At 38.6% G+C, this 11,997-nt stretch overlaps 1 protein-coding gene across 1 annotated transcript; it reads right to left on the reverse strand.

The window, feature by feature from the left end:
• Window positions 1–3,029: 3,029 nt before the first annotated feature.
• Window positions 3,030–11,861, reverse strand: LOC144635063 (proteasome subunit alpha type-3-like). Its single transcript, XM_078494134.1, has 12 exons — window positions 11,725–11,861; window positions 11,320–11,402; window positions 10,129–10,252; window positions 7,521–7,553; window positions 7,277–7,345; window positions 6,626–6,699; window positions 5,817–5,886; window positions 5,583–5,648; window positions 5,050–5,096; window positions 4,703–4,770; window positions 3,887–3,951; window positions 3,030–3,259 (listed from the first exon to the last, which is right to left on the reverse strand). The coding sequence occupies exons 1-12, from the start codon at window positions 11,743–11,745 to the stop codon at window positions 3,218–3,220; spliced, it is 762 nt and encodes a 253-aa protein (XP_078350260.1). The 5' UTR covers window positions 11,746–11,861; the 3' UTR covers window positions 3,030–3,217.
• Between the last annotated feature and the right edge of the window lie 136 nt (window positions 11,862–11,997).

Raw genomic sequence — 11,997 nt, forward strand, 5'->3', positions numbered from 1 at the left:
TGTTTGTACAGTTTTATCTTCCCTTTCATTGGCTGAGAACCCACCACGTGATATGGAAGTTACTGCCCACAAGTAATAGAGCGGTTTTCACCTGAGTGTCGAAAGTAAATTGCGTTTGCTTTGGTTTTGCATGACTACGCTTAGTGATTGGCTTAAAAATCTCGCGCCACTTTCTCAGCCAATCAGAACTAAAACTAAAACCAATCGTGACTCGCTTGCGCACGTTTTCCCGCGCTTCGTGCCAGCTACATGTATTTGCTTCGAGTTTTGATTGGTTCACTGGATTGTCCGTGTCCTTTGTGATTGGCCAGAGTAATTACTTTGGTTTTGGTTTTACGACACTCAATTGAAAACTGCTCTAATCTGCTTGTGCGCATAAGCGTCTGACAAAGGATTTCGCTGCGAAAAGTATTCTGCTTATCCTTTCTCCAGGACCACGCGTTTTTTTGTTGTTGTTGTTTTTTTGGACACGACGTTTCGCCTTCACGTGTCCAAAAGAAACGGAGGCGCTGGGAACGAGAACGTATTCTGCTCAAGTATTCTGCTCATGCCTAGTTGTGCACACTTTCCAGAAAAAAAAAGCCAGGTGTTGGAGAACGATTTGAAATATCCAGGACGGGCTCCTGGAACTGGCTTATACTTTCAAATAGAATAAAATAAAGGCTAATGATGCAATGCATTTTCATGAATGAAATTCAGAAAATGAAAGGCAGAGAAGATGTTCGAAGAAACGCTATATTTCGGTCTATTACAAAACCATTGTCAGGCGTACAATACGTATACACTACAGTGCAAAAATTCTTAAATAACAGTGCACAGTAGGCCTGTGTGACAATGTTGTTACATAAACAAGCTCATGATCAGTGATCGAATAATAAAAGTTATCGCAAAATGTCACGATTTGTCATGTTCAGTGGTGCAGAGATCAGTTATTTGCCTTAGCCTTCGGCTTCACCAAATAACTAGTCTCGCCACTACACGATAAATTTCTCTGCTTGTTAACTGTTAAATTATGACAATAACGGTACTTCTTGAAAATGGCCAACTTTAGGCGATGTGTAGCTCATTAAAGCTACATTGTTCAGGCTCAAATATTTCTGCAAAAAGGTGGATTTGTGTGCACATATCAAAAGCTAAGGGCTGTAATCACGTGTGTATTTTGTTTAAGTGTAAGGCCCCGTCCACACTGACCCGGGTAGATTTGAAAACGCATCTTTTTTTACACGGATAGGCCAACCGTCCAAACTGAAACGGCTTTTTTGGTCACCGAAAACGGTGCTTTTCAAAAACGCTCTACAAAGTGGGTATCGTTTTCAAATTTACCCGAGTTAATGTGGAAAGAAAACTTTTCACCCGGCGTTTTCAAATTTCTCCGTTTTCAAATTTACCCGGGTCAGTGTGGACGGGGCCTAAAATCGCCTAATATTCGCGTTAATATTAAAACAATACAGGTCCGCCTCGAAAATGGGCAGTTTGGGCGCTGTGTAGCCCATTAACCGAAGTCTATTGTTTTAATATTCAGAATTGAATTTTTCGCCAGAAGCGGTGATTTGTCGGGTAGTTGTGCGCGTGTCAAAACACGTGTGACCACGTGGCTATTTTGTGCAAGTGCCAGAGTCACATCTGCGCCGAAGCACAGACGCAAGCATAACAGCTCTTATTTCACCGTGAAAACGGCCTTGAAGCAAGCATAAAGTCTGTGTCCGAGCCAAGTGGCCCATACAGCCGGAGCTTATCCCGGTTTCCGTAGCATTAAGCGACTAGGAGCATTGCTATTGCCCCCTGGATGGGATGCTAGTCCATCCCAGGGTTACCCCCCAGCAGTAAATTTGCCGGTACCCATTTATACACCTGGGTGGAGAGAGGCACTGTGAGAGATGTGTCTTGCCCAAGAACACAACGCAGCGCCCCGGCCAGGACACGAACCCGGGCCGTTCGACTCGGAGTCGAGCGCGCTAACCATTAGGCCACCGCGCCTCCCACACGCAAGCATAAGCACATCAATTTTTTTTTCACCTTTTCTTGTGCTTGCGTTCGCATTATGCCCGTGTGAAAACAGAACACCGCATAAGCAAAAGGAAATTTATGTCTGGTCGTGACTGCCCAATTAAAACACTCGTTCCAGATGCCCCGCTTCTGAGGTCCGCAACGGATCCGGTCCGATTTTCCGACCGGGTAGGCCTTCTGTTTACACGGGACCGTTCTGGAACCGGTCCGGAACGGATCCAAAACTGGACCTGCTATTTTGCAGGTCCAGTTATGGATCCATTTCGGACCGGTTCCAGAACGGTCCCGTGTAAACACCTGGATCGGTTCCAAATGGTTCCATGTAAACAGGTCCGGTTCGGTTCGGAACGGTTCCGGACCGGTCCCGTGTAAACGTAGCCTGAGTATTTGAGCCTTATAACAAGTAAACATTGTGTTCTAATGCTTGTGCCTATGCTTATGTCGACGTTCGTTTTCACTTGGCACAAAATACTTATGCTTGCGCTTGTACTTGCGTCGCTCGTGAAAACCAGGCTTTATAGATCGGCTTACATTCGTGTTCATATTTAATCAATAAAGGTCTACCTTACCGCCGCCTTGTTAGCTCAGTTGGTAGAGCGCCGGACTGCTGTGCGGGAGGTCGTGAGTTCGAATCCCAGACCGGACCAACACTCAGGGTCTTAAAATAACTGAGGAGAATGTGCTGCCTTTGTAATTACATCTGCAAATGGTTAGACATTCTAGTCTTCTCGGAAAAGGACGATAAACCGTAGGTCCCGTCTCCTGTATCCTCAGTCTTATAACAGGGGACGTTAAAGAACCCACACACTATTCGCAAAGAGTAGGGCACGAAGTTCCCGGTGTTGTGGTCTGGCCTTTGTGTAGTAAATTACAGTATGTGTACAGCGCATTTGAACATTACATATGAAAAATGCGCTATATAAATTGATTATCATTATCATTACCTCGGAAATGGGCATGGGCACCTAATGGGCACCCATTAGGTGAACAAGTTACCACTGCTGATCAAGCAACACAAATCATGGCAATAAATATTTCCAGTGTAAACTCTATTTTTAAGCTTGAAAATACTACAAATATGTTACAGACATATTACTTTTGAACTGAATTTAGAGAGCACAGTAATGTTGGTCTTAACACTTCTTTTTCTCAATTCTTTTCTGTTTCGGACTGTGTGTTTACAGTGCTTGTGTTATAAAACTTCAACATCTTAATCTTCGTCTTCTGAGCTAGACTCTTCTACAAGTGACTCCTACAAGAAACAAACAATAAGCAGGATACAGGGAATTCAGGGTATAAAATTTTTTCCATACAACTAAAATACAGTCTATATGAGAGACCTGGAAAAAGAGTTGCCTTATAGGAAATTAACGCTAGTGTTAAGGTATTCGAAATTATAAAGAAAATTAACGCGAAAGATGGGTAACATTTCAAATTTAAGGAAATTAACGCGACGAACTTGTTAAGACAACAGGAACAAGTTTATTTCAACAATAAGCGTAGAATCCGAAATGGAATCAATGTTCGTGGCGCTTTCCCCAAACGTATGGGTTGAGAGAAAGAAACTGACCGCTTCTTCTTCACAGTTTCAGTGAAACCGGCAGATTTCCACCCTGATAAAATAATGCTTTTTCCTAGGAGACAAGAAGGTCTGGACTGTATCGAGAAATTGGGGCCAAAATAATGGAAAATAAGGTCAAGGAAATTAACGCTCAACTTAATTAACGGCGCGGTAATTAACGCGACTTGAATTAATTTTTGAAATTGGCGTTAATTTCATGAAGTGTAAATTTCCTAAGTGGAAAGTATTTTATCCAGTTTTGACTGACTGTAAAGATCTCTCATACATTTTACAACCTATTACTAATCTCCAACTTACCTTAGCATATTTTTCGGCTGCCTCTGCTATATCCTTTGGTACCCATTGATGTTTACCATTGGTAACTGTAGAGAAAAGTACATTGTAAGTTAGAGAACAAGCTTATATCCAGATCAGAAGGCTAGATATTGACGATACTTTCGTCAAAAAACATTTCAAGGTAGTCCCTTGTGCTGCAACAACAACAACGTATTTGCACCCTAAATTAAATTTACAATAGAAAGAAGAATAAAAATAAAATGAAGTGCATGGCTGCCCAAAATAAACACCATTGGGTAATGAGATTGGGAAGCCATCCAAGTGGCAATACAATAATTTAATACATACTAGAAACCCGCGTATAAGAACAAGTGGATTAAGAACACCCAGGCCTGATTTTAGGAAATAAAGTACCATTTATATAAGAACACATTCAGCCTGAAAAATGAAAGTTGTTCTTATATGGAAAAATATCAAAGATCAACACTACTTTTCATTGCACAGATAATAGTTCCACCCCAATTACAGTACAGTATTGCCTTGATTTATCAATTTTATTAAAATTAAAATACAATTGTGTGCATATATATTGATTTCATCTACTGGTAGCCTAGTATGGTCCTTATTTTAAGAAACTTTTTTAAGAACACTTACAGGCTGATTTTGCAGATTATAACCCTTTATATAAGAACCAAATCAGCCTGAACCGCCAAAATAGGTGTTCTTATACGGGGGTTTTTACTGTAACTTGAACTCCCGATATTTCAAACCTTTTCGGTTTTCCTTGAAGGTTCAAGTTATCGGGATTCAGCTGTAAGTAAACAACAACCAAGATACCTTCTCCTATCCAGCTTAATTCCAGTTCAAAGTTTTTGTCTTTGACTTCATCATGTACAACATAGATTCTGTGAATCAAAGAAAGGCGAAAAACATCGTCAAACTAGAAAAATTACTTAGCACTCATCTCTGGGCAGTGAATACAACCAGTGATTCAAAGATAAAACCATGCTTCAGAAAAAGATGGAAATTGAATAAAAGATACACTGCACATGCATTTAAAAGCATTTTTCTGACCTACAAAATAATTCACAAAATTAATTTGATGCAGCCGTATATGTACCATTGACCATTTTAAAATACCTGAATAAAACAACCTAGTAGATAGTTTATACATAACAACCTACATTTTAGCAACTTCTTTTACTAGTTCTTCACATGTCATGTCTTTCATCTGCACAAAGTAACACAAAAACAAATTAGTAAAATAACGTTAACCATTTTGAAATGTGAGAATGAAAATGCATGCAAGTATGCTCAAGGTAAATTCTGAGTCCTTAGTGGTAGTCAAATTAATACCATAAAATTCTGGTTATGTGTATTTCGATCAACATGGTTTGGCTCATTTTGAAACGTTTTTTCTATTCCCCCAGATATAAGCCCTCAAGTTTATGAGCCTGATCAAAACCCCTCACGAAGTTGTATAAGCCCAGATTTACAGTAACCCTCCAGATACTGATGGATACAAAATGTTGGTTCTTGCAGAGACAGGAATGTTCCCCTACTCCCCACCCCCAACAAAAGAAAAAGAAAACAAGAACAACTATCAGAGTCACTCAAATGTCTTCACCCAAACCCACTCAGACAGCCAAGCGGTCTGAAGCCTATGAGACCCAACCCTTTATAATGCCGTAAACTTCACACAGTGATCTGAGCTCACCTTTAATTTTTCTATTTCTGTTTTAGCAGCTTGTTTTGCCTTCCCTATTGCACAACCATGATATCCCTAAATACATAAAAACAAAAACAAGAGTCATTAAACTATTTAGTGAATTGTATGTCACAATAATTATTTATTTGATAAATTTTAACCTCACTGGCACTGCAATCTTTGGATGACCTCTGTCATACTACAAGGATCCAGAAAACATCATTTACAAAAGATTTTGTTTACCCAAGATACTCCTGAAGGGTCAATCATGTATAGCTCAGGTCCATCAGGGCCATGCGAACTCAACAGAACACTACAAAAAACACAACTACAATAAAACACTATCCAGTACGCTAAATAAAAAAATAAAAAAATAAACCGTATTTACTCGAATAAGCGTCGCCCCCGAATAAGCGCCACCCTCGAATAAGTGCCGCATTTGAGACAAAAAAGTTCATAAGCGCCGCCCACGAATAAGCGCCGCAGTCCTGATGCGGCGCTTATTTGATGAACTTCGTTGAACTAAAAATTGTCAGTACAAAGCAACTCTAAAACAATTGCAAGCTTGAACACTTCTTTTCATCAAGAGCGATGTTTTGCAGTTCAAAGTGATTTTTTACCGCTTGCCCATTAGTTTTTCAATTCAACATTCTTACAATACATAGCGCTGCAAACTTTGCCACGACAGCTAGCGCCACTTCTGTTGACTAATACTGACAATCAAAAGACGCTCTTTACAATTACTGTAAAAGAAAAGATTTTTGTGCCGTCCAAATTTTAAATAAGTGCCACCCTCAAATAAGCGCCGCCCTTGAATAAGCGCTGCACTTGAAGCGCGAAAAATTTAATAAGCGCCACGGCGCTTATTCAAGTAAATACGGTAAAGTATGAAAAATATTTTAAAAAGTATGAAAAGACTCTTTCATTCTTTTGAGGTAAACACTGGTACAAACAATGTAGGTATACCCAATACCCAATACTCATTCAGTCATGCTTGAATGCTAATTTTAACATGATACCATAACATTAAAAATGTAGTTACACAAACTTACCTGCAACCAAATGGTCTGACAGCACTGTACAATGTGTGAGCATGAATATAGCCTGACACTCTATCAATCAGATACTGGTAGGAAAAAAAAAACAATAATTAATGTAAGTGACAATAGATATCCATTCAAACTTTCCCTATACATTGTTATCTTAACTAAGGGGACATGAATTAAAAAAGGGGGGGTCCCCATAGGAGGATCTTGTATACAATACTTCCTAAGAATATCAGTAGAAAGAAAGCAAAATGCGAAATATATAACAATGGACGTGCTGCATGGACTTCAAGATAAAGGAATGCACTTGGCTTTGAGTCCCAAGGGGAAACTTCTAATATATGAAAGTTATGGGGAATAAAGATGTGCATCGCAAAATATAAATTAAAACCTTAGGTGTGGCTTAAGGTTTTCTTTTCACCCCCAAAAAGTTTTTGCTGTTGTTGTTATTGTTATTATTATTATTATTATTAACATTTCACATGCCACCCTAACAGAAACTTTGAGGGCTAAAGAATATTGGCTTTCTGTCCTTGCCACCCTAAATGAGACCAAAATCTGTAAATTACACGCCTAAGCGAGACAACAAACATGCACACCCCTCTTACATGGAAGTTCCCCCCTTTAATACAGACAGAGCATTCAAAGTGATCTTACTTTCAGAGGGATTGGAGATCCATAAGTTGACCTGTAATTTGCAGCCTCGTCTCTGGCGACATTAACAATCTTGAAAAGCAAAACAAATAAAGAATTGAATAGAAGAACTGAGCAATGATGTTTGAAAAAAGAAATGTGATGTGCAAAGCAAATTGGTGTTACAACTTCATTGTAAACTGTACAACAAATGGCAAAATAAATACCAGTTGTAAATATACAAAAAGTAATTTGATGTACACTGTACCTGTCTTGCATCAGCTATCAGTCCTGCTACAGCCTAAAATAATGTAAACACAATCAATTAAACTTAAAGCGGGTTTCACTTGAGTATCGAAAGCACTTTCCACGTTTGGTTTTGCATTACTACATTTTGTGATTGGTTTAAAAATCTCGCGCCATTTTCTCAACCAATCAGAAGTAAAACCAAAACCAATCGTGACTCGCTCATGCACCTTTTCTCGCACTTCGCGCCAGCCACATGTACTGTATTTGCTTCTAGTTTTGATTGGTTCACTGGATTGTCTGTGTCCTTTGTGATTGGCCAGAGTGATTACCTTGGTTTTGGTTTTACGACCTTCAATTAAAAACTGCTTTAACTATACAAATTGAGTATAACCAAATAAACTGGTACACTCTAAGATCTACGATAAAAAAATCCAAAGTTGGCAATAATAGTGGTAGAGAAAAAAATGGTGAAAAAAAAATGCTCAGTGTTCTCCTTAAATTTGAAAGTAGAAGAAGAAAGAAGAATAAATAAGAGTAGCCATCACAGAAACTTATTTTAAGGTGCAGAAGCACTTTCCACGCACCTTTGGCATCTGCAGGGAAGGGTATGGGAGGGGGTCCCCCACTCCTGTCAGGGATTGAATGTGATTTGATGTCATTTGTGTGAAATCACATCGCGATTCACATCATTGGGTATGTTTATTAAGAAAAAGGAAACAGAACTTTGCAGAAAACAGGTTGTAGTTTACAAGGTCTAGAGATGCTTGGGCAACTCTGAACACAATAAAAAAATTCCTGTTTAATTCTATTTGACCCGTTGGGACTAATGCTTTTGGAATTCCACTTGCCTGAGATCAAAACATACTCATCTCAGACAGGCAGACAAGTCAAGGCTTTTTTCCCTGCTCCACTGTCAAACACTGGTATAACAGGGCGTAAAATTAACTTTTTTCCCAGTAGCCACTTGGCTCCTAAATATACCAAAATGGTAGCCAATTCCGAAAATTTGGTCGCCATTTTTTTTTTAAAAAAAGAAATAAAACACTTCTCATTCTGTCATTTTACTAGATAGACCGTTTAAAATAGATTATTTTCATCACATAATTGCATTTATTCCAATCTCGAATGGCTTTTTGTGCACAAGAACTGGGAAGACTTTTGGTGACATTACATGAAGTACCAGATGACACCGCTGACCATACGCATCGAACACAACATGATGATTGACAGTCGTTTGGCGATGTTTTTTACTTCATTTATGGATTAAAACATTTTGAGTTGAGTCATTTTGCCTTGTAAACTTCAATACAACACAAAGAGCAGAGATAGAAAGCAAATTTATTGTGTGGCTGTTTTGTGTGGCTAAGTTGAAAGTGAAAAAATCTCGATGATTTGGTAAGTGCAGAATGCAATATGGAACAATTGAAAGTATGATGTTTTATATATGTTCGTGTTTATTTGCTTTATTTTACTTTCGGAAAAACTGTTCACAGGCTACTTGTATTCTTTCCCAGGTTTTCCTTATGCTAATCTTTGCAAACGTAACACGACACTTTTGTTCGTTTGTAACAAAATACTTTTGTCTTCCTTGAAAATGCGATAACATGAAACTTTTGTTTTTTGTTTGTTTTACGGCGGCATCAATGACATTTGTTTAATTTAATTAAGTTACGGTTTAGACTGCACGAAAGACGATTCTCAAAAACTAAAGAAACAAATCTAATCAAAAAACATATTTTTCGACAGGTTTTTTAAAACGCAGTACAGCTAGGATATTTGTTTCCTGGTTATCAGGTGTTCACGCCGAAAATCCTGGTGCAAGTTTTTGCATACCTAATTACTAAAGCGCTGTGAAAGTCTCAAAATCTAATTTAATTAATTTGCGGTTTTTACTTGGCGCCAAGAAGTCTGCAGGAAGCCTACCGCAAACACGCAATACAAGCGATGTTCATGATAGTTCCAGAAAACAACGTAGACTACTCTGCGCATGCGTTTGGTGTAAATTACGTTGAGTAGTACCACAAGGAGAGCAAAGGGTTTTCTGAAACAAATATATATACGTTTGAGATCTTCATATGAAAGTAACGTAGATGTGCTCCAGGTTTTACCTTGGGGTACGGTCAGGTGCTCCCCACCCCCACCCCCTCCACAAGGAATAATTAATTATTGATATTAATTTATTAATTGGTGATTAAAAGTTTACACTGTAGCGCTTGAAGGGTTTAGGGGTTTATCACACGACTGCCCACCAAACCATCACAAAAGTGCATTCTGCACTAAAAAGAAGTTGCCCGCTTAAAATAACAACGCTCGATTGCAAACCATATCAGAGGTTTTCTGACAGTTTTGGACAGGTAAATAACCTTCAAAACTAATATATTTAGCTGAAATGTAAGATCTTTAGATAAAGCAAGAAGTTATTGTGTCCTTTGCTCACCCTGTGCGATTTTTGTTACGAGTTATGCAGTTTTTGATGAATTAAGCGATCCAATACGAATTGAGGTCGATTATGCGAATTCTGGTCGCCAATTTGGCGACTAACTTTCAGAATTTGGTCGCCAAAGTGAAAAATTTAGTTGCATTGACGCCTGTATTAGGCGCAATTTGATGGCCTGTATAATACGTACCATTCCAATGTGATTGTCTATATGTAGGATTCTTTTGTTTGCGCCATATTCATACAGTTTGGAGAGAACAAGTTTTTCAACTCCAAACACTACACCATCCTTTCCTCTTATGCCAACAATTGTCCTAAAGCATAGCAAGGAAATAAAAAATAATTAATGTACAGTACTGTAATTGCAAAACGTAATGTAATTTGGTTACGCACACAACACAGAAGAACACTTAGGAGTTCATGAGAAAGTGTACATGTTGTGGTTTAATTTCATCTTTGGTTCAAATTTTACTTTCTTTTGTTTTTGGATATGGTAATGTATGATAATGAGTTTAAAGCAAAAGAAAACAAAATTTGAACCAAGGAATAAATTGAACTATTTTGTGGAGGAGAAAAACCAGAGAAGGGAACCAGAAAAAAAAACTGGGAGCAAGGACCAGAACCAATAATTATTTCATCTCTAAACTAATGCTCTGCTTCCCTGCTAGCAGAAAGCTCTTTTCCTTTGTATTTGGTGAGCTGACAGAACGTGGCAAAAGAGACGTGCCCTGGGAAGAAAACAGCTTTAATTCAACCGCCATTCACAGTCTTGGACGAGAATAGCAAAATGACTGCAGTTGTTATATTCTCATGAACTGTGACTGCAAACCGTGATTCTTTCTTCCTTCCAAAGAATTATCCAGTAAGCGTTTGAAAACAAGTCTATGTGGGTAAACTGTGTGACAAGTGCATGACCGTCATTCTGGACCCCAGGTTACTCTTCTCTAATTGGTACATACTAGTTATGCAACGCTTTCGAGTGGTATACTATGGAATATCCCACGAGTCACTTGTATTTTCTCGGTATACACACGAGCCTTTAGGCGAGTGTGTATACCAAGAAAATACAAGTGACAAGTGGGATATTCCATAGTATACCACGAGAAAGTGTTGTATAACTATTTTATACCATGCCATAGAAAATACGCTTACTAAATTTCGTCGAGAATACAATCGCAGCGCACAATGGGAAGGTTGGGTTGAATACCGTCGAATATACAACGGCTTTCCTGTATTCTGATTGGCTGTATTTTCTATGGCATGGTATAAATCAATTTAACACCTTTTAGCATGGTTTTGTGAAATGACTTTTCTAGTTTGCGTGAAACATGATCTTGCCCCCCCCTTTTACCACCTTCACTCAAAAGCATTTGTAACCTACCCGCTATTCTCCACTGCCTTGACAGCATATTCCACTTGAAAAACTCTTCCATCAGGAGAGAATTGTGACGCAGACAAGTCATACTAGAGTATGAAAAGAAAAAAGAATTAAGAAAGCAACATAATTTAACCTTTAATTTTTGCAGATATTAAGTTACATGGTCTTTATACATGACTATGCAAAATAGTCAGCAACAGTAATAGCTGTACTACAGCTATGCCCTGTTGCTATGTCTCTAATTTTGGCAAATATAAGTTCACATAAAACTTTTTTATAAACAAGAAAAATTTAACCTAAGTTGTCAACATCCACGTGCGAAGTTTCTCGGTAGAACTTATCACATTAAAGGTTTTCAAAACACAATTCATTAATATCTGGAGTTTATAGATGCATGCTTTAACTTACCCCGGTTCCAATGGAGCTCATGGTTGAAAATCTTTCCGAAAAATCGTTTCAAACAAAGTACGAAAACTTCCAAGATTTTATTTTCAATATGGCCGCTCGGAGTGACATGCGTAGTAAACTGCTATGTCATTCGTTCCCATTCCTCCTCTCTAGAGGTTAGTGGCATTTCCCGTACCACCCCTACTCGGGAATCCCTTCTCGTGTCCCCACAGGCTATTCTGACAGGTCTGAGTTCCAGCACGTGTTGACATTGGTCAATGTTTTGTTTTTCTA

This window comes from Oculina patagonica, chromosome 13, assembly GCF_052425735.1.
Source record: "Oculina patagonica isolate OP01 chromosome 13, crgOcupat, whole genome shotgun sequence".
NCBI classification, from domain to species: Eukaryota; Metazoa; Cnidaria; class Anthozoa; order Scleractinia; family Oculinidae; genus Oculina; species Oculina patagonica.